Below are 26,946 nucleotides of genomic sequence, written 5' to 3'. Positions count from 1 at the left end.
CGACTGAAGCAACTTAGCAGCAGCAGCAGCAGGAAGCAACACTATGAACAAAGCTACTGGAGGTGATGGAATTCCAGTTGAGCTATTTCAAATCCTAAAAGATGATGCCGTGAAAGTGTTGTGCTCAATATGCCAGCAAATTTGGAAAACTCAGCAATGGCCACAGGACTGGAAAAGGTCAGTTTTCATTCTAATCCCAAAGAAAGGCAATACCAAAGAATGCTCAAGCTACTGCACAATTGCACTCATCTCACACGCTACTAAAGTAATGCTCAAAATTCTCCAAGCGAGGCTTCAACAGTACATGAAACGTGAACTTTCTGATGTTCAAGGTGGATTTAGAAAAGGCAGAGGAACCAGAGATCAAATTGCCAACATCCGTTATATCATTGAAAAAGCTAGTGAGTTCCAGAAAAACATCTACTTCTGCTTTATTGACTATACCAAAGCCTTTGACTGTGTGGATCACAACAAACTGTGGAGAATTCTTCAAGAGATGGAAATGCCAGACCACCTGACCTGCCTCCTGAGAAATCTGTATGCAAGTCAAGAAGCAGGTCAAGTTAGAACTGGACATGGAACAACAGACAGGTTCCAAATTTGGAAAGGAATACATCAAGGCTGTATTTTGTCACCCTTCTTATTTAACTTATATGCAGAATACACCATGAGAAATGCTGGACAAGATGAGGCACAAGCAGGAATCAAGATTGCTGGGAGAAATACCAATAACCTCAGATATGACACCACCCTTATGGAAGAAAGTGAAGAACTGAAGATCCTCTTGATGAAAGTGAAAGAGGAGACTGAAAAAGCTGGCTTAAAACTCAACATTCAGAAAACTAAGATCATGGCATCCAGTTGCATCACTTCATGGCAAATAGCTATGGAAACAGTGAGAGACTTTATTTTCCTGGGCTCCAAAATCACTGCAGATGGTGACTGCAGCCAAGAAATTAAAAGATGCTTGCACCTTGGAAGAAAAGCTATGATCAACCTAGACAACATATTAAAAAGCAGAGACATTACTTTGCCAACAAAGGTCCGTCTAGTCAAAGCTACGGTTTTTCTAGTAGTCATGTATGGATGTGAGCTGGACTATAAAAAAAGCTGAGTGCCAAAGAATTGATGCTTTTGAACTGTGGTGTTGGAGACTGTTTAGAGTCCCTTGGACAGCAAGGAGATCCAACCAGTCCATCCTTAAGGAAATCAATCCTGAATACACATTCAAAGGACTGATGCTGAAGCTGAAACTCCAGTGCTTTGGCCATCTGATGCCAAGAACTAACTCACTGGCAGTTCTGATGGTGGGAAAGATTGAAGGTGGGAGAAGGGGACGACAGAGGATGAGATGGTTGGATGATATCACCGACTTGATGGACATGAGTTTGAGTAAGTTATGGGAGTTGGTGATGGACAGGGAAGCCTGGTGTTTTGCAGTCCATGGGGTCACAAAGAGCTGGATACGACTGAGCAACTGAAATGAACTCAACTGAAAGCATTTTCTCATCATTAGCAATGCTGCTGCTGCTGCTGAGTTGCTTCTGTCATGTCCGACTCTGTGCAACCCCATAGACCGCAGCCCACCGGCTCCCCCATCGCTGGGATTCTCCATGCAAGAACACTGGAGTGGGTTGCCATTTCCTTCTCCAATGTATGAAAGTGAAAAGTGAAAGTGAAGTCGCTCAGTTGTGTCCAACTCTTCGCAACCCCACGGACTGCAGCCCACCAGGCTCCTCTGTCCATGGGATTTTCTAGGCAAGAGTACTGGAGTGGGTTGTCATTGTCTTCTCAATCATTAGCTATAATTAGCTTATAATTTTCCCATCCTGAATACAGCCTAGGAAGCTTATTTAATATTATATTTGGAGAAGGCCTTAAAGATTATTCAATACAGCCTCTTATTTTACAGGGAAGAAATCCATAGTGCAAAAAATTTGTCTAAAGTTAACTCGTTAGAAAATTGACATTCAAACTCAAGTCTTCAGATCCCAGATCCATAGCACATTCTGTGTCATGCTGGAAGACATTAGTGTACTTAAAACTGGTTTGTTTTTTCATTGTTTGATGGCATATGATAGTCCAAATGTGGGCAACAAGAAATGTTTATTTATTTACAAGTACATGGGAAAGCAATTTCCATTCATCTTTTTAAAAAAATTCTGTTACAAATAAAAAGTTATTAATACATTCATCCTTTGCACACAAAATACATTCTTTTTACTCTCAGTATGAATTATTTCTTATAATAAAAACCAAAGCTACAATGGACACTCAAGTGGTTTGGCAATTTGACAATGTTTTTTCAAGAAGGAAAATCCACACTTTGAAAGACAGTCGATATTCATAAAGGAATTGTATATTAAAAGTGCTCTTTCACTGAATCCTTGAAGATTGAGTGCTGCTCTCCGGTATGATTCGTAGCCGTCCTTTCCCACGAAATTCTCCATGTGATGAAAACCCAATTTGCACAAGACTGAAGCAGTCTTCATGACATTGATTATCATATGTAAATGATGGCCTCATAGAAAAATTCTTATAGACACAGTAGTGTGTCAGCCATTATTCAAGAGTCTCCTAATTGACCAACTGATCTAAGTTGCATTCTCTAAGGATTTTAAGCTCTGCTTAAATGAACACAAGTGACTTGATTTGCTAGACTAATTGCTTAAATTTTAAGAGACATGAAAACATATCCCCAGACAGAAAAGTTGTACACAAATATATATATACACACACACACATATATATAGCAGCGTTATTTATAATAGCCAAAAAGCAAAAACAACCCAAATGTCCATCAACTGCTGGACAAGTAAAATGTGGTATGTGTATACATACAATGGGATATTATTTAGCCATAAAAAATGTATTAACTCATGCTACAACATGATACTTGGTACAACATGAAACTTAAAAACATTATGCTAAGTGAAAGAAGCCAGACACAAAAGAGTACATATTGTATGATTCTATTTATATGGAATGCCCAGGATAGGCAAGTCTGTAGCAACAAAATAGATTAGTGGTTGTGAGAGGTTGATGGGGAATCAGGAAGAGTGATTGCTAATGGGTACAGAATTTCTTTGGGAGATGATGAAAATGTTCTGGAGTCAAAGAATGGTGATGGTTGCACAACTTTGTGAAAATACCAAAAAACACTGAATTATACACTTTACAGGGGTAAATTACATGATGTACGAATTATGTCTGCATTTTGAAAAGAGAAATGCAACTTCATTTTAAAATATCTTGTCAGATTCCTGCTCCCTCTACCACTTTTTAATGTGGATTAAAGTGTTCAGACAAGCACCTTTCTACAAAATGTTTTCAGATAATTGCACTCACATCATCATCAGCTTATACTTCTAACAGGCATTTTATTAAAAAGGAATACATGAACACAGAAGACATGATACAGCATACCGTTAATATCTGCATATTAACATTTAAAATCAAGTATTTTGCTTGTGTTGAAGCTAATAGTTAGATTTTATATATTGATGTATTTAGATATTATTGAGAGCCTATGCTTAAAACCGATAACCAATAAAGAGCTGAGTTCATAAGATTCCATGATGAACAAGTTTGTTTATGTTTGTTGGTTACAACTATGTTTATGTTAAAGATCCATTTCAATGGAGATATAGAAAGGGAAACTAGGGATTTTCTAAGTCTTCATAAAACAGCTTATCTAAATATTTTAACTAGCTGCTGAGAAGACCTCCAGAATTATATACTTTATATTTTATTTCATCCCTATACTAAAAGTCATGCATTAAAATGTATGCAACAATATATATGGGGCATCCGTTTTCCCTTTAGATTATGAAAAAAATCTCTTCTTAACCCTTTATTATCTGAAATTTTAATCAAAAGTGTTTTTGTTTGTTTGCTGAAAACAGCAATTTTATTCACACACTTTATGTAAGTGTATTTAAGTAGCTCCCTTCAGATCATCAAAGAGGCCCCAACCATCTGATATGCCTAGAGGCCACTTCAGTGAGCAGAAATTAGAAGCCAGCATTCCAGTCATTTGAAATTTTCTACAACAGGAACACAAAAGCCCCAAAATGCCCTAAAGGAATAAAAGGATTCACACACAAATTTTTTTTTAATAAATCAACTGACTTTCAAGTAGCCTACAAGAAATTTCCACTAACATTCGGCAATTGTATAGAACAAGAGAATATTTATTCTTAATGATTACTTTCCAGAAAGCAGTATGTTTAGCAGCTGTTTTTCAGAGGGCTTCTCAAGTTTTGCTACTGTTATTTAATCCAGGCATAACTGTGTAACTTTAAACAAAAGCTCTGCACCATTCAACCAACTAGTGACAAATTATTCTAGCAGACCAGATTCTTACCTTTTGCTATTCTGTGCAAGAATTTTTGCTTTATTAGGCATTTGGTATTCTGATTTTTAATTCAGAATGTAAAAAAAGGCAAGAAACCCTGCTAATATTAGGTGTTGGTAATTATGTCCCTCAAATTATGTCATATATGAAATTACATTCTAAAAGTAGTTGACAAAAGCTGGGATTCATGACTCCACTTTTACCAAGAGGAGAAAATGAGAGCCACACCACCAGAATAAGTCTTCAGAAGCACACTTGGTTATCAATAATATGTTAACTAAAGAAGAAAATATGGACTAACTGAAGAGTTACAACAGTGATTGTGATCGAAATCTGATCGCTATCAATAAGAATCCTGACATTCCCCAAGGGGATAATAATTATCACCTTAATGAGCTTTCTCTGTCAGTTTTTTTTTTAACAGGCAAAAGGGTAATACTAAATGGCAAACATGACCCTTTAAAAAGAAGACAAGATCAACCAATTTTTCTTCTCATGGAGGATGGGATCAAGAAGAAAGAGGTTCAAATTGCACTGTGAGGTATTTCAGTAATAAGGTTAAGTTTCCTGATAATGAGTTTACAACCCTGGAACTGCCCATTGGAAGAGAGAGAATACCTTTCTTGAAGTAGGTAAAGAAGTGGAGTCTCTTGGGTAACAGCTATGCACTAAGGCAGAAAAATGGATTAAATACATGACTTTCTTTTAAGGCTCTTTCAGAAACGGAGTTTTCATTTTTGTTTTTCTGAAGTCAGGAGGGCTCCTTGTTTTGCTCAGAGGATCCATACTCGTAATCAAACCATCCAAAGTCTGCTCTTCACCAAGGAGAAAAGAACAAATATTTGGGTGCTTACTGTTTACCAAGTTCAGTACTTTCAATTTATCTAATCTTCACAATAATCCTGACAGGTATATTACTATTAGTCTATCTGGTAGATGAGGAAACGGATGCTCAAGAGATTGTGCTTTGCATAATGTTACAGCTAATTCAAGGGGATTCTAGGACTCCTCACCCCTAGCCTAGTGTTCCTTCTTCTAATCACCTCCCGACATCACACCTCCCTGATGTGTCAAAGTCACAACCCACCAAGGATTCCATCAGGAACTAGAACACAACACCTCTAAAAATTTTGCTTTAACTCAGTGGAAAAGTAAAATTTTGACTCATACACATCACACAGTCAATTAAAGAGGAGGCTAGCTTTTGTGCTCTGATTTCTCATCCAAAGGAATCAAAGAAAGTCTCACCCAAACTCAAGTGTTTCTCACCATAGTGATGCAAGACCAATGACTTTTGTTTAAGAAGACCAATAAAGAGCCATCTACCAGCCTTGTAAGGATGCAAGCTATTTTATAGGTAGAATCATTAGAGTCATGGGCTTTATTAGTAAATATTGCTTATAATTATCTCTGATTTTCAAATCAAAGATCTATATGTTGTTACTTTCTACATGAAGCAACTTGGTCTCCATTCTTTTAAAACCATTTTCAGATCATGTTTTTTCAAAAGAATCAAACAAACTGACCAAACATCATTTGAGATTTTTCCAAGATCAATCTTGGGGACTGCTTCATGCCAGTGACCACCAGCCCATCTGTGATGGGAGCTGTAAAACTTCATGTTTGTATATTTATGGGATCTTTTACTGAAGATTCTGCTCTGCTAAAAAGGTTTATCCTGAAACGCTGAGGAGATAGCAACTATTCACTAAAACTGAGCATGGCCTATGTTTGGCAAGTGACAGATACATAATTCCATGATTTCATGTGGGCTTCCCTGGTGGTTCAGACGGTAAAGAGTCCATCAGTCCATCGCCTGCAATTCAGGAGATCTGAGTTCGATCCCTGGGTTGGGAAAATCCCCTAGAGAAGGGAACAGTTCACGCAACTTCTACTAAAACAATACATTTTTAATCTTTAACTCAAGATCCAGTTTGTGATTTCAACAAGACATCAATGAATGGACCAAAAAAAGCAATTCCAGCCTAAGTGTATAATGGCCAGTCTCGACCTAATGACATGTGAGCAACCTCCTTCCTGGAGAGGGGCATGCACTTTGGGCAGAACAGCAAAACCTTAAAAAAATTATTAGCTGTGGGTCAACAGATATTTAATGAACATGTTATGAGGAGCAAAGTGCTAGAAATAGAATTTTAATACGTCATCTCATCCACCCCAAGAAGTGCTGGGATCCTCTCCACACCATCTTTGCCAAGTTTCTCATTGAGCCTTTGCTTGACAGAGGCAGCCCCTTCCATGGGGAACCAACTCGTTGAGAAAGTTCTTTCTAATGTGAAGTTCAAGTCCATGGCCCTGTGACCTCTATTCAGTGGGTCTTATTCCACCCCTTCAAACCAGGGTCTTATTCTAATATACCCACTGTATTCCTCTCTTTCCCAAGCTAAACGTCCCCAAATCCTACAAATATTGTTCAAACGTTTTAAACCTAAAACTCCTTCACCATCTTTGCTTTGCCTCAATTTGGTTTCTTTTTTTTAATCACCAGAAACATTCTGTATTGGGCTATAGCTGATCTCAATTTGTTTTTAAACAATGGCTCCCCCAAATGACTGCAAAGTTCCCATGGGCTTAGGAAAGGAGACGAAGTGTTGTCTCCCCTGCTCTAACATTACTATAATTAATGAGCTATTGGAAGGGATGATAATTTCTCAGTTCAGTATGCTCTCTCCCCAGTCTGGAGAATCTAAGGAAAATCATTTTTCCCTCCAAACACAAATAGGCTCAGGTCACAGATATGAAACCCAAGAAGAAGAAGGAAAAAAAAAACACAAAGCACATCCTTTTCTTAGCCCCAAATTAGTGTTTAACCATACTGCTTATGTAGAGTACATTTTGTCAGAAGGGTAACATGTTTTTTCAGTGCTTTTCATTTTCTAGTTAAGTCTCAAGAGTATTAGTTGCACTAAAACACATCTGTCAGGGCCATGGTTGAAGAGAATAAATAACCAGTTGAAGTTGAAAAAAAAAAAAAACCTAAAAACTTCTAGAAAAAAAACAAAGGGTAAACCCTAGAAGAGCTCTTTCAGAGGCTAACAGGGCAGTGATCCTTAAAGTACTTATGATTATGAAATACACAGAGTTTTGCAGGATTGAGAAATGGACAATGTCTATCTTTAGAGCTGTTGGTTTGATACATGGAAAAAACTAGCTTTTTTTTCTGACTATAATATGATCCCATTCATGTAGATTATTTAAAAAGGAAGAATAAGTTTTCATTTTAGTCAGAGGACCAATTCAAAATCATTTGCAACTGGTATTTACTCAGAAAGATTCATTAACTGAAATTTGATAGTGGATCTGGAAGAATTATGGGATAGTTTAAAGGGTAAATGAGGCAAATCATTATCTAACACTGGAAGTCACCAGTGTCCTCCAAAGACATATATTCATAAACAGAAGAGGAAAGAAGAATCCAGTCCTTGGTTAAATACTGCCTCTTCTCTCCAACAAGTCTAAATTGCTTAAATAGCCCTAATCCAAGTATCTTATTTTGGCCAATGGCTTTTGCCTCTCTTACCAAACTGTAACTCAGAAACTAACACACTGTCAATCCATTTCATTTTCACTTTTATTTATTTTCTTGCCTCTTTACTTAGAGGTGCTAACATGAAACAACTTAAAAAAAAAAAAGAAGAAGAAAAGGCCAGGGAAAGCTAATGGCCTACTCTAAGCAATCCACAGAAGGATAACTGGCTATATATAATCAAACTTAAATGTGACTATAATTTAATAGCTCTAACAAAACACATGGAGGACTAAAAAGCCTTGCATAGGTAAAGGACAAAGCATAAAATCCTTTGAGGATACAGCCTATACAGAGCCATAATATCATTAATATGAGTAAACTATATGATTTCACAGATTCTCCAGATCTGGCTCTATGACATGATTATGATGTGTTGTAAACAGAAAAAAGTTTGCCATATATTTAGTAACTTCATTTAAAGGAAAAAAAAAAAAAAGGATCATACCAAAATGGAGGCGGACATGGACTCTGGTGGTCTCATGAATCAGATCAGGCCAAACTGAACTATGAGAACACAACTCTCTTTTTCATCCATCATTAAATGAGAATTCATTTTCATTTAAGAAGGCTCATCTTAGCAAATATGACCAAGGCAATAGCAACTAATAGACAAATCAACACATTTAGGACCTGGCCTGGGTTAAGATGACCATATTTAAATAGTGTCCTTTCTCAAGTTCTATTTGAGAAATTTCTGTTTAACCAGAAAAGCTCCTCTTGGCACTAAGTTGTTTATTCAACTAATATTTATTGAGCACCTACAATATTGTCAGGGCTTGTTCTCAAACTTGAGATACATCAGGGAACAAGTGTCCATAAGGCCTAACCTAGAATTCATACAGCTAAGAGAGGGGAAAAAAAAGAAACAAAGCCCTACGTTCTCATATGTCCCTGCTGATGTGGCGAGTGTTAAGTACAGAAAGGCTGCAAGGAATAAAGGAGGAAAGGGGCCAAGAGCAGAGCCTTCTAATCGCCTTAAAGTTCAGCCAAGAGTAGATAAAGGAGACTGTTCCCTAGGAAATAATCTCAGAATGCAACAGTGGCCCTACAGCCTGCTATTTTACAACTATTATGTCCAATCTAACAGCATTCTAGCCTCTATTTCATAAAGCAACTTTATTTTCAACATACTTGCTGCTATAAAACAAAGTTGGGTCATGATGTACTGGGGACTTTGGATTTTGCTCTAAATGAGACCTAAACTTAAGGGCATTTCCTCACCATGTAAAAAGAGCTCTTCTGCTCATCTTGATCAACTTTTCTGAATACCTTTTATTTGCTGGCTTGATGAAGAAGATGGGGAGGGAAAGGCAACCATGATAAATTATTTTGGTTGGTGTTTATGAAAATGATTTTCTTTCCTATAGAGATAGATTCTGAAATAAAAGCAACTCAAACTTCTGGGATCCCTTTCTCTTACCCACAGTATCAGGACAACCATGGTGAAGCCAACCATAGCATCAGTCCCTTAAACAATATGTACAGTTCCCATGTGCAAGTGACAGGTCACTCTGAAACCTGCCCTAGAAATGCTAGAAAGGCTTCACCAATATTGTGTCTGTACATGACTCGTTGTTTAAAAATTCAATAGCTTTCACACATCAACATATCAGGACCAAGACTGCCACCATCTACAACAACCGTGGAATTACCTATCATATCCTAATCCCATGACTCATCCCTCAGTTATGCTAAGCAGCAAGCTACTGAAACATCTGACAGCATCAACAGCAAACAGCTTTAATCATTTTCCCAATTTGCATTTATATCCGTGAACAAATTGGAAGCATGGCACTGAAGAAACAGCAACACATATTCAGCATCACGGCTTCCATTTGAGTTCTGTTTTTTAAATTGGCTAAGTAAAGGCATACACATTTCCATCTGAATTGGAGATTTGCAGGAACATATGCATACAAGGGAGGGTGGGGAGGAGAGGGATAAGGTAAAAAGGGGAAAGTCAGGAAAGAAAGTGAGGAAAAGAAAAAGATATGGGAAAGAATGAATGGTCATGAGTCTGAGAGTAACATTACTACAAGGAGATGACAAATGACTACTCCATCTGCTTCCAGAAGCAGATTTTTTTCTAAGGTTATCACTGCAGATACAAAAATGGTTCGTGAGACTTTTCATCCACTGCAATTCTCACTTACCATACTAAAAACATCTACAAAATCCTAAGTGTTGGTCTGTCCAAGATGGATAGTACCAGGAAGCAAAAGACGAGACTTGCTATCAAGGACTGCGCTCTGCTTGGAACTCCGCACTGCAGTCCATTAATCCACAGTATTTTGGTCAGATCAGGTCTGGTTTTTCATACTACTCATAATGTCTTAGAGCTAATCTCTTATATGGGGGTGTCAACCATTCTCTCTTTATTTTTTTCATGTTTCAAACTTTTTCGTTTACTTGAGGGTCAGGAAAGATGGGAGAATGGAAGAAGAAAATGGTAGAGACAGAGGGGAAGAGGAAAGGAAAAGCATTCTCTTTTCCAATAAATCTATCCTAGGACAGGTCGTAATGAGACTTCGAGAAAGAGAGTTGATTCATGGACTTCCCTTAATTTTTGTTTTGTTTTTATTTCTATGTAAGGTATGTAAGGACATCGATGTACTAAAATGTTTGGTCTGTGAAAGAGCAGAATCATTAGCACCAGAAGGATCATGGAGCTTGTGTACAGTATTAAAACAATGATTGTTACTGTTGTCATGGGTAAAGGTTTCATCTCACTGTTACATCCCAAAGTTCTTGAAAGTGCCCGTGGTAAAAAGAGAAATAACACTTGTCAAAATCTCCATGGAGTCATCCACACGCACCACAGAGACAGGACTTGGCCTTCCTGGTTTTGGTTTATCTGGTAGACAAGAAAACCAGGGCCCCCAGGAGCCCTAAAGAGCAGCCCCCACATGCAGCCACTGACGTGCAGGAGGGGTCCCTACAGTACGTTTCCCCCTGGACCATGTTCAGGAATGCATTTTACTTGCTTGTTTAAAAAAACAAAAGCAACATGCTCTGCAGGTCATGGAGCGCCTAGTGCAATTTTCTCCTTGACCCGACTCCAGACTGAAAAAGGGTGAAACCATTATATGTTCCGCGAATGCTGGCCTGCGGACGAGGCCCTGGCCCACCGTGCTTTGTAAGCTCGGGAGCCCACAGGAGTCAGAAGGTCCCAGAGTGGGAGCCACAATCATCGCCAGGTCTCCCCAGCAACTGGTGGCCCATCAGGGCAGCTGTGGATTCCTCTCACCTCACCTTGCCTCAGCCTTTAGTTGAAATTACAACAAGTCAAATAGCTGATACTTTTCCCTTCTCCAGGTAAAGGTGAGGATACATTGTTCACCAGGGTGTTCTGCCTGGCTTCACTGATGAGGCGGCAAGCCAAGTCAAGGAAGAGTTTCTCCACGTTATCGGATTCCTTCGCTGAGGTCTCCAGATAATACATGTCCTGAGCTTCTGAGAATTCTTCGGCTCTCTGCTGGGAGACCTCTCTCCTTTCAGCCAGATCAATCTTGTTGCCTAAAACAGCCGTAAAATCAGAGAGAAAGAGAGGGTTATCATTTGACCTTTTTGCAGATTCGGAAACATCCAATTCACCTCCGTATCTGAAGTCAAACCAGACAGACGGAAAGTAAAGAGAAATAAATGGGACTATGATTCCTGGGTTGTTTATTTTAAAATATCAGTTCCATTTGTAATGGCAAAGAACTGGAACCAACCCAAAAGCCCATCAGCTGGGCACTGGCTGAATAAAGCATTATGACCATAGCTATCTGGAGTTATGTGCCACGGGAAAAAGCAATAAGGAAGGACGTCCCTGGTGGTCCGGGGTTAAGAATCTGCCTGCCAACACAGGGGACATGAGTTCGGTCCCTGGTCCAGGAAGATCCCACATGCTGTGGGGCATCTAAGCTCACGCACCATAGCTATTGAGCCCTCACATCACACTTAACGAAGCCCACACACCCCAGAGCCCGTGCTCCACAACAAGGGAAGCCCGCACACCACAACTAGAGAAAGCCTGCTTTCAGCAAGGAAGACCCAGTGCAGTCAAATATGAATAAATGAATAAAAGTAAACAAAATTATTTTCAAAAAAGCAATGAGGAGTATCTCTACAGGCTATCATGGAGTGAGATATTAGGATAGGTCATTAAGCAAATAAAGCAAAGCAGGAAAAAAGTATATATAAGACCCAGCTCTCGATCTAAGGAAAGGGGATGAAAAAATACATACATACAGTGTCTTATTTTATTAATGAGAGACTGAAACAAAATTTTAATTTTAAAGATAACAATTACCTGTGAAAGGAACAAAGGTGAGGGGTGAAAATCAGACCTCTCTAAATATACTGTGTCATAGATTTGACTTCAGAACCTTATCAATGTTTTATATGACTATACAATATGAAATTAAATTTAAAAAGCAATTCCTAACATTGAAAACAAAATTAAACAAATGAAGCTGTTTATCATGAAGTGGCATGACCACACAAAGAGGAATTATTTCAGGTAAGTTGAAGGGAATTTAACCAGTAATGGAACCACGCATCCCCAGTGGCATATAAGGACAAACAGAACTGAAGGAAAAAATCTTAAAGTGCTGCAGAAATCATCTTGTTAGTGGTCATGTTCGCAGCATTACTCTGTGGCTGCTGTACATGTTTTAGGGGATAAAGCAAATAAGTAATTATGCTGGCGACACTGGGTCAGGGATTTGGGACATGGGAGAACAGAAACACGGATATAAGCTTAATGAAGTAAAGGAAAATTCCTGTAGTCCTGAATTACAAATGGAAGTATCGGTGTGAATAATTCATGGTGTTATTTTATCTTTAAAAACTGTTCTACTTCTGCTTTGGAAATCTGACAAAGGTAATATGTCAACTGTGATGCTTGGCAACATTGCTCATGGTAAAAGTGACCCTTGATTGATAAATTCTTATACATGGAATTCTATGTATGAATTATAAATACCTAATGGAAAGCCTTAACTTTGGGCTTCCCTAAGTGTGGCAATTCTTCATGTGGAAAGACCCTGCAAGTTAGGGCTGTCAGGCTACTACAAGAGAGATAGGCTCCTACGGGGGCACTGAGGCTTGCAGCCAGAGCAGACCCTGCACTTGCCTGAAGTGAGCCTGGTTGCCTCACACCTGCACTGTCCCGGGAGGTCCTGGGCAGCTCTGTGGACTCAATCTATGAGGGCTGCTTCCACTGAAGAGGAATGCTTGGTACTGACCTGCTATTAAGCTGTGTTTGCTGTCCTGTATCTTCCTAAATGTCTGTGATGCCATGTGGCCGATGGTAGTCTTGTGGGTCAAAGTGTTCAGGAGAGCCTAATGAGACACTCCCCTGTAGAAGCTACAGAGTCCACCACACAGACACACAATACATTAGCTCTGTCTACTGGGGAGCCTGAAAGCCATCACACCTCCCCCCCAACTCTGCAGTAAAGATGATTCCTATCACCTTGGCTTAGCTTCTAAATACAACTTCCCATTGAAAATCAATAGTATTTCTTAAAGAAATGGCTAATTCCAGGTCAGGGGTAGGAAATGCATTAGATGCACCTAGAACATGTCATCCCAGAAAGCAAGAAAATCATCAAGGATTCCTAGGCCATGTCAAAAGCACTCAAGAGTGCACTTGAAGAGGCTCCCACTCAAAGCTGGAACAATATAGAAGCATCAGTAATAATAACTGCAAAGGACTAGAATACATCAAATATATTTAAATCTATAACAATATTCAAAACAAAAACAAACTTTAATAGTTACTTTTGGAAGACTTGGGAACCAACTCATTATTTTGAAAAGTAATAAATGAAAAAGAGTGGTTTCCTGGTGATCCGGTGGTTAAGAGTCCACCTTGCAACGCAGGGGACACCAGTTCGATCCTTGGTCTGGGAAGATCCCAATGTGCCACGGGGCAACTACGCCCTTGCAGCACAGCTACTGAAGCCCAAGTACCCAGTGCCTGTGTTCCGAAACAAGAGAAGCCACCACAAGGAGAAGCCCACACCACAGTGAAGAGTAGCCCCTGATCTCTGCAACTAGAGAAAGCCGGCATGCAACAATGAAGACCCAGAATGGCCCAAACTACAATAAAAAAATCTTTTACAAAACTTCTGTGACTAAGCTTAAAAAATAAAAACAAAGAATCAAGCATTTTTCTTGACTGCCCTGAGAACAGCACCTCAGAATACCAACCACATAATATATTTGCTAAAACAAAAAGCAAAAACCCTGAATCTGAGCAGGCTCTAGATTCACCTGCAAATCCACCAGAGATTTAAGTGACAGAGGAATGCATCAAATGACACCACCAGGCTGAAATAGTACAATTCAGACTTGAAAACGCCACAGCACAAACAAATGCTTTAACAAGCAAATCCCCAGGGAGCAAATATGGAAGGATAACCTCCAGCTAAAAGGAGAATTAAAAGACATATCTTTTACAGAGATGCACACTGACATAATACAAACTGAATTAATACGACATCTTGGATTTGCTTCAAAACAATCTGAAGGGAAGGGCAGACAGAAGAGGTGGGGAACAGATAAAACAAGACTGGCTGTGAGCTGTTCACTGTCAACTCTGAGACGTGTGCATATGGGTGTTCATTATACGGTTTGCTCTATTTTGCTTATGTTTAAAATTTCCCATAATAAAAAGTTTTTTTTAAAAAAGCCAGTGCCTCTTTCATATCAAGCTGACTAATTATGTTCCCTCATCTGTGCATTCAACTTCCTTAAACAGAATCCCAAGTAGTAATGCTTTGACTCAAGTTCTCAGAGCTTTCTGTCCAGAGCAGAGGGCTTTCAAGCTCTTCCCAGCAAAGATTCTCCAATGTGCAGGTGGGTTTTCCGATCTGAGCCGGGGGGCACTGGTTCTTATAGTGAGGCAAATACTTAACCCAGCAGCCTGAAGGAAAAGTCCAGCAGTTTGTTACAAGGCAGCACATTACAGCTGGATAAACACAGCCTCTAGAGTCGATCTAACATGCTGTGTGACCTTGAACAAAGAACTTTACTTCTCTGAATCTTGCTTTCCTCATCTGTAAATTTGAGATCGTGACACACAGTGTTCTTAAAATGATTCCTCGCACATATACACCAGCTATAATGCATGATTCTATAATGTGTTTGTTTAACTTACTGTTAATCATGATTTTTAACTTAATGTTTCTGAGAATATCAGATTTCCAAAATTTGGGTCTTTCTAGAACATATAACAATGTTACTTCTTAGGAAGAAAAAAATTTTTTTCTGGCCACATCCCATGGTGTGCAGGATCTTAGTTTCCCGACAAGACATAAACGAGAGATCAAACCTGTGCCCCCTGCAGTGGGAGCGTGGCATCCCAACTGGACCACCACGGAATTCCCAGGAAGGAAACTTTTTAACAACCATATATTATTAACATTTTTCCATCACTAGTAGAGGGTTTTTAATAATCTGGTCCATTTCACTGCAATTCCATTTATAACAGGTGCATTTGTTACCACAAAAAAAAAACATGGGTTGTTTTCTGTTTTCCCCTCATACTAAATAGAGGTTCTACCCTCCTATAAGATGAAATAAACTGCAGAATTTCCCTTAAGGGATTCTTTCTGAAAATTAGAATTTCTCAGATCAGTATAAGCATAAGAAGGGAAAAAAAGTTAACCAAAATCCATTTTTAAAGCAAAACACAAATGCTTCAATAATGAATTCCTCATCATCTTAGATATATCTTCTAGATCAGCAGTTTCCATGGTCTAGATTTTTTTTTTAATGCTCAGTAGTAGTACTGTTAGTTCCTCAGTCATGCCTGACTTTTTGCAACTCCACGGACTGTACCCTGCCAGGCTCCTTTGTCCATGGGATTCTCCAGGCAAGAATACTGGAGTGGGTTGCCATACCCTTCTCCAGAGGATCTTCCCAACCCAGAAATCAAACCTGGGTCTCTTGCATTGCATGCAGATTCCTTACCATATGAGCTACAGGGAAGTTCCTTTTTTAATGCTTAGCAGCCCATATAACTTTCATGGCAATCCACCTTCTTCTAGAGACTATGCTGATAGGAAAATCAATCAGCAGTATTCTCTACTTTTCTAAATCATCACCGTGGTTTAGACTCTATTTCATTTTCTCTTCAACTTCAATCAGAAGAACTGAACGCTGACTGAATGAATTATAGAGCTGTAGACCAGTGGTCCCCAACCTTTTTGGCACCAGGGACCAGTTTCGTGGAAGACAATTTTCCCATGGGCGGAGTAGGGGGATGGTTTCAGTATGATTCAAGCTCATTACATTCATTGCACACTTTAGTTCTCCTCTAATGCTGCTGCTGATCTCACATGAGGCACTGGTCTGTGGCCCAGAGGTTGGGGACCCTTGTTGAAGACTATTCTTGCAAGGTGCCAAGGCACAAGCCTTATGTGATTATAAATTCTCTGATGCTCACAAATCAATTTCCCTCCTCATCAGTCCTTACTTACCCACTAGCACAGTGATGACCTTGTTGCTAGCATATTGTTCTATCTCCCGCAGCCACTCAGGAAGGCAACGGAAGGATTCCTCACAGGTTATGTCATAGGTAAGGATCAAGGCATTGGCGCTTCGGTAATAACTCTGGGTGATGGACCGAAATCTCTCTTGACCTGCTGTGTCCCAGATCTGAAGCTGTAAAGGCATAAAACAAGGGTCAGGTTGGTGAAGCAAAGAAGAAAGAAAGCCTTGCCTTCTTGTCATTGTTTGGTCGCTCAGTCACGTCCAACTCTTTGCGACCACATGGACTGCAGCACGCCAGGCTCCCCTGTCCTTCACTGTCTCCTGGGGTTTGCTCAAACTCATGTCCATTGAGTCACTGATGCCATCCAACCATCTCATCATCTGCCACCACCTCTCCCTCATCAGGGTCTTTCCCAATGAGTCAGCTCTTCGCATCAGGTGGCCAAAGTACTGGAGTTTCAGCTTCAGCATCAGTCCTTCCAATGAACCCCCTTCATGGATCACAGCCTTGTCATGGTGAAGGAGCTTGTGTAACTCAATGAAGCTATAAGTCATGCTGTGCAGGGCCACCCAAGATGGACGGGGTCATAATAAGGAGTTCTGACAAAATGTGGTTCACTGAAGAAGGAAATGGCAACCCACTCCAGTACACTTCCAGTGTATAAAATAGAAACACCTTCACCCAAATAAGTTCATGGCCGTTTTTCGCTGTAAGAGAAAGGCACCTCTAATTTTTTAAAAATTCCTTCTGGTGAAAGAGAGGGACTTGCTTTGCTTTTTCTTTGCTAAATTTTTTGTTTCCCCTTTATTCTTTTTTTAAAAGGCATTCAGATTATTTTCACACAATTTCATTTAAAAGGTGAAATTAGGGTATTTACAATCTACTTAACTTTTATGATAAGCCTGTTTCTCCTAAGAACTGCTATTTCTAATTTATTTATTTTTAATTGAAGGATAATTACAATACTGTGTTGGTTTCTGCCATATAAGAACTGCTCTTTTTATCCATAGATTCTTCATTGCTCATATCTTTAATTTTCCCTTTTATTTTCTAAACCAGAAAGTATATTCCTAGGTCTTATTAAAAGTTTACACTCTTAGAACATATTTCAAATGCTCTCATTTTTGTTTTGAGCAATTCCCTCTATTCTTTATTAAAAAAAAAAAAACTAGACAACCAAACTGTTGAGCATTTATGTGCCAAGCTCTATTCTAAGTACTCTACACATAATAACTCATTTACTCCTCACAAGAACTCGATGAGGTATGTAAATACTATTTCTGTATCATTTCTCATATGAGGAAACTGAGGCACAGAGAGATTAATTAACTTGCCCAGTGTCTCACAGCCAATATGTCTTAGAGCTGATTCAACCATGCAGTGTGGTCTGAGTCCTTGCTCTTTTTTTTTAATTGGCCATGCCAAGTGGTCTGTGGGATCCTAGTTCCCTGACCAGGAACTGAACTCATACCTTCTGCATTGGAAGTGTAGAGTCTCAACCCTTGGACCACCAGGAAGTCCCAGAGTCTCTGCCCTTCATCATGATGCCCTAGTACAAAAGTCAGGATCCAGGGCAAGGTGTCACTCTGTGACTGTTGGCATTTCAGCCAACAACTGGAGAGGGCAAAAAAAATCCATTCACATGAATATATTAAGGTATGATCTTTGTTCATGAAAACAGGAGCAATGCCATGGCAGACAAGGGAAATAATTTCCCTCCGCCACCTGTAAGCCCTCTGACCTTCGGCAAGTCACCTAACCTCCTTTGGCTTCGGCGGCTTCTTTATTAAAAGAGGTTAATAACATTCAAACCTGCTGAAGTCATTTACCAGTTTGAAGACCTCATAACTGATGGTTCTAAAGACAAAGAAGGCAAAACACCTCTCACTTCAACCTGAATTTCCTTGCACAGAGCAGACTTCTGAGAGAGAAACTGTTCCCCAGAGAGACTGCTGAGCGCGGAACAAATCCGAGGCCTTGAGAAATCACACTGACAGTAATCTTCCCTTCTCACTGCATCGATTTCACGTGTCACAAGGTGCATCCACTCCCTTAACAGGACATCATTTCCTCAGGGAAGACTTTTGGAACCTTCAGATTAGGCCAGGTTCCCCATCTCCACCCCCAAATCATCTCAACTCCAACCAAGCCTGTAATTTCCTATCACAGCACCAAACACACTTTTTCTTTGGGGCTGCCCTGGGTCTTGGTTGCTACTTGCAGGCTTTCTCGAGTTGCGATGAGCAGGGACTACTCTCTAGTTGCACTGCATGAGCTTCTCAGTGCAGTGGTTTCTCTCCCTGCAGCCCATGAGCTCTAGAGTACAGGCTCAGTAGCTGGGCACATGGGCTTAGCTGGCCCCACAGCATGTGGGATCTTCCCAGACCAGGGATCGAACCCATGTCCCCTGCACTGGCAGGCAGATTCTTCACCACTGGGCCAGCAGGGAAGTCCCACCTGACACACTTGAATCACTTATGTATTTGTAATAACGTGTTCCATCGCCATCTTTCTCATTAGATGGAAAGTTTCCTGAGGGGGGTGATTTAGGGTCCATTTTCCTCTCAGTTATCCCCTACAGTGTCTGGAAAATAGTAAATGTTCAAATAGTTATTCATGGTCTCATCTCACCCTTACAACAAATCCCAGTGAGGCAGCCAAGTTTACGCCTCCCTTTCGTTAGCAGGTAACTCACAAGGCTGGGACTCAGACTCCAGACTCTGACCCCCCAGGAGGGGACTCAGTCCATACACCGTGCTGCTCTGCTGCCAGAGGCTGATTTAGATGTCCAACTGCATCCAGAGAGGATGAGGCAGTCAGTGTCACCCTCTGCTCAGATCGGCTTAGCTGAGAAGACTGAGAGTGACCGGTGGTCCCTGCCACCAAAGAGAGGCACACAGGCTCTCCTTTGATTTGAAGTCACAGCTGCCCTTTGATGCTGTACATGAAAGCCTGTGTACGCTGAAGGCGGTCATACAGATGTTACAGCTTTTGCCAGGACAAAAGCTACTTCTCTTCTCTGTATCAAACCTAGGGACACGGCTCCCCTCTCCAGGCTGTGTCTTAGAACAAAAGACCATTATCTCAATGCCACAGTGAACCTTGAAAAACACTTGTGATTGAACTTAACAAGGCTGATCCTTAGACATCAGTATGTTCTCATGACAGGCACATCTTGAGAACAGCTCTGAGAATTAGAACCACCAAAATATCTTCCAGAAAAGTGATTAGATGTCTTGGCCGAGATGCAGGCTGCTTTCCCAAAGGGAGCTTCCTCTTTCTAGCCTTATGGTTAATTTCTGAGGAGATCCAGATTCCACTGCCTTTATTACTCAACTTAGTTTCACTATTGTCTCTGCAATTTGTTTGCTCTTTTTCAGCATTTACAGATCATAAATAGATGCAGAGCACTGTGCTAAGCACAGGGAAGATACAAAGATAAAGAAAACACAATCCCTGATATCAGAATGCTCATAGTAAAGGAGGATAAATACACAGTTGACTGACTATGATAAGACAGGTGCGCATGCGAAGTCGCTTCAGTCAGGTCTGCCTCTTTGCAACCCTATGAACTGTAGCCCACCAGGCTCCTCGGTCATGGAATTCTCCAGGCCAGAATACTGGAGAGGGTTGCCGTGCCCTCCTCCAGGGGATCTTCCCAATCCAGGGATTGAACCCATGCATCTTTTATCTCCCGCACTGGCACTAGCGTCACTTGGGAAGCCCATGGTAAGATATGAGATGTTCTATTAAAGAGGGGCCAGCAGGAGAGTGTCTCCTGGTATGGGTCTTCTGTCCATCAATATGTTCTCAATAACTCTGCCCGGGGCTTTCTAACCACTCTCACTTCCAGCATGAGGCTGTGCTATCTCTTTGCATTACCACTATGCACTCTCTTCTTTGCACTACCACTCATACCTCTACTGCCTCACTGCTACAAAAATGTACTTCAGGGACTTCCCGAGTGGTCCAGAGGTTAAAATTCTGCCCTTCCACTGCAGGTAGTGCAGGTTCGAACCCTGGTCAGGGAACTAATATCCCACATGCCATGAGGCACAGCCAAAAACAAACAAAAAAAAGTATTGCAATCTACTGTGTCCCCTTGTAAGACTGAGTTATCTGACGGTGAAGGCTGTCTCTTATTTAACCATATACCCCAGGGCCCCACCTAAAACAGTCTGTGGTTCATGGTGGACACACTGACATGATGGCTAACTGAATGACCTGAGGATGGTCATCATTCATCAATCACAAAGGAAAGATGGACTCATTCTGCTTAAATGATTAATAGGGAGTTAAAGAAGGTTTCACAGATGAAATGTTTGTGAAAGATGATAGGAAGTTACTAGGGAAGAAAGACGCTTTACCATACCACAGTGCTTGGTACAAAGCATTCACTCTGACACAGGGTGGCTGGATGAACAAAAGGATGGACAGATGGTTGTAAAAGCAAACACGTGTACGTACTCTCAAGACTTTCCTATCTACACAATGCATACCTGATGAGAGAAAAATCCAGCAAATCTTCTATTTCTATTATAACAAATCTCCTAACGTTAAAATGTCATAGACTGAGCTTAAAGTTTTACTTAATACACATTAATTTATGACAGGCTAAGAGAAATCAATGGATAAGAGAAAATTCTATATAGGTTTTAATTATATTTTCTACCCGAGGTCACCTTCATAATGCAGACCACTTTAAGAGAAGGGCCTCTTCTTTAACTTTGCCTCCACTGATTTGACTCTAAGCCTCAATAGCTATGGGGCTTCCCTGGTGGCTCAGACAGTAAAGAATCTGCCTGCAATGCAGGAGATCCAGGTTCGATCCCAGGGTTGGGAAGATCTCCTAGAGAAAGGAATGGCAACCCACTCCAGTATTCTTGCCTGGAGAATTCCAAGGACAGAGAGGAGCTGGTGAGCTACAGTCCACGGGGTAGCTCGCAAGGAGTCAGACACAAATGAGTGACTAACACTTCCACTCTCTTCACTTGATAGCTCTGGGAATCCTTCTAATACCGTTGATTAGCTGCCAGTGATCCTGGGAGCCATCCTAGAAAGAAACGGACTTGTAGGGAAGGCTGAGAGAGGATGGTGAGCAGTCGGGAGAAAAATTAACATTCAGGTCTTGCCCTGCCTCTCCCCAGGTGGGTGATTCTGTGCAAACCAGCAGTGAGTTCTCTTTCCACGGGCTCTCCAGGGCACTGGGAAAGCCTGCAGACTCCCAGCAAAAAGTCACTAAACTCTCACTAAGAAGAGGTACTCAGTTCGTGTTAAAGAACACTGACAATAATGAGAAAATAACTGTTTCCTCAGTGAGACGCGGCTGCTCTCCTCCTATGTCCGTGTTCATGAGACCCTTGGATTACTGTGGTTGACGACGGTCATCTTCTGTCTTGATTCTACATATATGGCTAGAAAGATTCACAGGCAAAGAGTCATTAAATCTGGATTTGGGAGATGAGCCAGCTCTCACTTCTCACAGATGAACGACCAGAGGCCTGAAGTGATGATAGAAATGGGAACTGTGCTGTGATCCAAAGATGAGTAAGACACAAACCTTCTTCTCAGGGAGCCTGTGGTAGATTCAGATGCTATAAAAAGACAGATTTTTAGCTGAGTATAAGAAGTACTTAAAAATGAGGTTATGGTTCACAGAAAGTGGAATAAATGTAATAACTAAACTTGGGAATTGAGGAGAGAAAAATAAGCCTGTTCTTTAAAAACGGGGACCATTTCTTTATTTTCTGCTTTCTATTCCCAGAGCCTGACACATGGCAAGCATGAACCTTTCTGGTCAAAGGAAGGAACTCATGCATATATATGGATTTAAATGAGAAAACCAAATCTCTGGAAATAAAATGCCTAGCGATCTGAACCCAACCCTTGGGATGGCAACCAGCTCCCTCTGCTGGAACAAGAGAGAACTACACGTGGCTCTTCCTGCCGCTGCCTCCTGACTGCACACTCCTGGCTCCCTCCTCTCCCCACAGCCTAGCTCCTTCTCTCCACCTCAATGCACTGATTTTTTGAACTTTCCAGTGGACACTCACATGGAGTCCACATGCTGTTCTCCAGAGGGCCCAGCTCTCCATCACTATTGTATCTGGTGTAGATGTCTGCAGTAACCAACCCCTCTGAGGAGTCAGAGCTGGAAGAGACACTGGCAAAGTTTCTGTCCCCCACTCAGGAGTCTCCTCCTAAACACAGTTCTGTGTGCCTGCGGCATGCTCTAAGAGCACCCTGGAGCTCCTCTGTCCTTCCCGAGGCATCCGAAGGCCGGACTGCAGGTACCTGTGGGAGAAGGATGCAAGTGGCACGGACTCACACTTAGGATGCTGAGGTTGGGGTATGAGGTTGGGGTGCTGAGGTTGGGGTATGAGGTTGGGATGTTGAGGGTGGGGTATGAGGTTGGGGTATGAGGTTGGGATGCTAAGGTTGGGGTATGAGGTTGGGATGCTGAGGTTGGGGTGCTGAGGTTGGGATGCTGAAGTTGGGGTATGAGGTTGGGGTGCTGAGGTTGGGATGTTGAGGGTGGGGTATGAGGTTGGGATGCTGAGGTTGGGGTGCTGAGGTTGAGGTGCTGAGGATGGGGTACTGAGGTTGAAGTGTTGAAGTTGGGTCTGGCTGGAACGCTGATGCCACAGTGCTCACTGTCCTGTTGATCCCAGGATCATCCCTTCTTTCCATGGCACTCAGCTCTGAAAGGTCTGACTGTGGAATCTCACTCACTCTGATGGGCATAGAGCCAAAGATCAGTATCTCTACCCTCCTTCCAAGTAACTTAGTCTTACCGCACATTTCTTTCCATCATCTCCCTCTTCCCTTGCTCATTATGCCTGCCTTCTCCCCTGCTGGGGAGGCAATGGTGTTCACTGGTTCATATAAACCCAATTCATATCCCACCTACCTCCCTTGCTAACTGTGTAATCATGGATAAATAAGTCACTCGATCTCTCTAAAAAATACAAAATGAAGATAATTTAGCACTTACCTCATAGGGTTTACAATAAGGATTGAGTTAAATGTAAAAGAAGGCAGCGGAGGGATTGACACATATTAGGCACTTGAAAAACACCCCCTCCCTTTTCTTGTTACTGAACCCAATGTAGCTCTTTCAGGTACTAAACTACCCAGAGGCCACAAAGCAGGGGTAGGGGGCAGATCATGGACACTTCCTGGACCCCTCATTTAGTCTTTCTCACTTATCAGGGGTTGAGGTAGGGTGGGAGACGGAATAATTCTAATAAATGATTCACATGACAGAATGATGAATGTAGAAATCAGCAGGCTCTCTAATGAGGCTGTGATTAAGAAAGAAGTAGGGAATTCCCTGGTAGTCCAGTGGTTAGGACTTAGTGCTCTCATTGCCGAGGGCCCAGATTCGATCCATGGTTGGGGAACTAAGATCCTGCAAAGTGTGCAGTGTGGAAAGAAAGGAGGGAGGGAGGGAGGGAGAGACAGAGAAAAAGAAAGAAAGAAAAAAAGAAGTACCTAAGTCTTAAGAGCCCAACTCAAGACATTCCCAGAAGAAATTTCTTCCTTGTTTTTACATCTCATCCGACATGACAAGAGCAGGACAAACTGGCCTTAGCTCTTCTCTCATTGTCTTCTGATCTGCAAACATATTATCCTCAACCCCTTCCTGCCCCTGTAAAGGGAAAAGAGGAACTCTGTCTGGAAATAAGCTGTCACGGCTGAGTACGTCATTTTCAGTGTGGGTTTCCACTAGGTGATTTAAGAAATGTTATGAAAACAACTGCTTCTTCTCACATAGCACAATGAAAGCCTTATTGGACATTTAGCATCTTACCTTTACTTTTTCACCATTAATCTCCACTGTCTTAATCATAAAATCAACTCCAATTGTGGCTCCTTGTCCTGGGGGGAAAAGACCCTAAAGCAGAAATAAATAGAAAATAACAATAAGCAAATCTTTCAATTACATGAAATCCTCCCCTACCCCCACTGCCAGCCCCTTCCTTTGGTTGAGTTAACTGATGGAAGAGAGAACTCTGGTTAGTGTCACGGGAACCCTATCTAATTTACTTTTGTGTATATGTTTTGAGGGAGGAGAAAGGAGGATAAATGGGGGAGAAAGAAATGTTGAAAGAAGGAAGGGGAAAGAGGGACAAAGAAAGAAGGAAGCAGACAGAGAGGGTAACGGAAGGGAACTGGAAAAGGACGGCGGAATTAACTCCAAAGAATGAAACAGAAGTCAGACACAAGGTTAAGACTCAGGAACATGGAGCCGTAGGGATGAAACTGGGATGGTTAGGGTGCAGGTAAAATGGATAGGTGCTCTAAAAGATAAGATCAAGGAAGATGACAACTGGCTATTAGTCTAGGGCATGAACAGCCATCGGTGTGAACCACCAGGCTGAAGAAACAAACAAGAAATCAACACAAGAAACATGAAGGAGACAGCTGATGATCTGAATTTCCCTCTGCCCTGACAGTGATAACTATTTCCTCTATATAGACACAACTACATGAGATCAGGGCCAACGACCCTGGGACAACAACTGAAAAAGATAAATTCATCCAGGGGGACAGAATAGTCGAAATAGCACCAACCCAAGAGGCAGCAAGCAGCCAAAGGAGCTCCGGGTGACCTCAGAAAAACCAGTCCCTCTCTCGTCTAACGTAAGTACTTCAAAACAAAGCTTTACGTCAAATTGGAAGCTGAACTAAAAAGGTATGAGTTTAGTAAAATCATATGTATATTGTAATTTACTGTTGCATAATATTTCCCATAAGCTTAGAGAGGAAGTTGGAGGGAAGAAATTCTATCAAGAAAAAACCCTCCACCTAGTTTCTCTTCCCTCTTCACATTCACACTCCAGAATTTCCAGAAATTAAAATAAAATGGACTTTATTAGCTCTGGGAGCTAAGATTGGGGCCATCATTAATTAAGTCTATTCCCTAATAAGAGAGGTCTTTAATTAAAGTTTGAACTTGAAAGACTGAGCGTCACACCGACAGCAAATGTTCCACTGCACGTCTGCAAACCCTGTAAATATAAACATTCAGAACTTTACGTACAAATATTGAATCAATTTTCTTCCATTTTCGTTTGGCTCAAACACAAGGCTGCCAAGCTTCAAGTTTATAGCTCCAGCTGTTTTGCAGTGGATCAAATGCCAAAAAATAAAACAAACCCTTCCCAATGTCTCCCTCATCATTTCATTCCCCAATTCCTCATGCCTCCAAAACAGCTGAATCCAATCCATTTTTAACTGTCAACTCAATAACAAAACCAAACATAATCCTGTCTATGAAATATGAACTCTGGGCGGGGGTGTGGGGGGGTGGGTGGAGTTGAGGAGCCAAGAGGGGTGTAAAGTAAACAGAAAAGAAAAACTAATGGGTGGTGTGCTTATTGGTTGGGCTTCCCTCATAGCTCAGTTGGTAAAGAATCCGCCTGCAATGAAAAAGACCCTGGTTCAATTCCTGGGTTGGGAAAGGGCTGGAGAAGGGATAGGCTGCCCACTCCAGTATTCTTGGGCTTCCCTTGTGGCTCAGCTGGTAAAGAATCCGCCTGCAATGAAAAAGACCCTGGTTCAATTCCTGGGTTGGGAAGATCCCCTGAAGAAGGGAAAGGCTACCCACTCCGGTATTCTGGCCTGAAAAATTCCATGGACTGTATAGCCCATAGGGTCACAAAGAGTCTACTAAACATAACTGTTTAAAAATGGAAACATGTCTGGACTTCCCTGGTGGTCCAGTAGTTCAGACTCCAAGCTTCCACTGCAGGGGCACAGGTTCGATCCCTGGTAAGGGAATGAAGAGCCCACGTGCGTAGTGGTGTGACCAAAAAAGGGGTGGGGAGGTATTTTTATCCCTAATGATAAGAATTAGGCTTTTAAATAAGAAAGGCCAGATTCCTATGGTCTCCGAGGAGAGAACATGAAGAAGATAAAAATGATCAGGCTGTGAGCTAGAAGATCTAGGTTTCCATCCCAGCCTTGCCATTAACATGATACAAGATTACTAACAAGTCATTTCCTTCCTCTAGACCTCAGGGGTTTTTTAACCTATAAAATGAGAAGAGTGGGCTGAAAAATGTCTAAGGGAACTTTCAGTAATAAGACAAGGTGACGAGAATTTTCAATAAAGGGGCTGCAAACTTCTCTACATCTCTGCAGTCTCATCTCATCCGCTTGCCAAAAGCAGAAAAGATTACTAACGTTAGATGGAAGTAAAACCAGCTGAAGTTTCAAATATTATGCCCTGGTGGCTGACTGAACCCAGAAGCCAGTAAGCTTGTCATTTTTTATTTCACCAGACCATGGTTTAGTAGGCTTTCCCAGTGGCTCAGTGGTAAAGAATCTGCCTGCAACACAGGAGAAGCAGGAAATGTGGGTTTGATCCCTGGGTGGGGAAGATCCTCTGGAGAAGGGAATGGCAACCCAGTCCAGTATTCTTGGTGGAGAATCCCATAAACAGAGGAGGCTGGTGGGCTGCAGTCCACAGGCCTGCAAAGAGCTGGACCCAACTGAAGCAACTTAGCACACAGGCACAGCTGGCTCAGTAACAAGTTCTATTCT

The 26,946-nt window shown here is 41.4% G+C and overlaps 1 protein-coding gene across 3 annotated transcripts in view; it reads right to left on the bottom strand.

Moving 5' to 3' along the window:
• Positions 1-3,878: 3,878 nt before the first annotated feature.
• RAB30 (RAB30, member RAS oncogene family) overlaps positions 3,879-26,946 on the bottom strand; it is a 98,614-nt gene continuing 75,546 nt past the window's right edge. For all 3 annotated transcript variants that reach the window (XM_040255602.1, XM_040255601.1, XM_040255603.1), the window contains 3 exons: positions 24,209-24,292; positions 16,382-16,565; positions 3,879-11,420 (listed from right to left, as the gene is read on the bottom strand). In XM_040255602.1, the coding sequence (XP_040111536.1) occupies positions 11,170-11,420; positions 16,382-16,565; positions 24,209-24,292 (519 nt within the window). In that variant the 3' untranslated portion in view covers positions 3,879-11,169. The remainder of the gene's footprint in view (positions 11,421-16,381; positions 16,566-24,208; positions 24,293-26,946) is intronic.

The sequence above is a fragment of the Oryx dammah genome, unplaced genomic scaffold, assembly GCF_014754425.2.
Source record: "Oryx dammah isolate SB20612 unplaced genomic scaffold, SCBI_Odam_1.1 HiC_scaffold_15, whole genome shotgun sequence".
Taxonomy (NCBI): Eukaryota; Metazoa; Chordata; class Mammalia; order Artiodactyla; family Bovidae; genus Oryx; species Oryx dammah.
The sequence above is the reverse complement of the archived record's forward strand: the minus strand, read 5'-3'. Positions and strand labels throughout refer to the sequence as shown.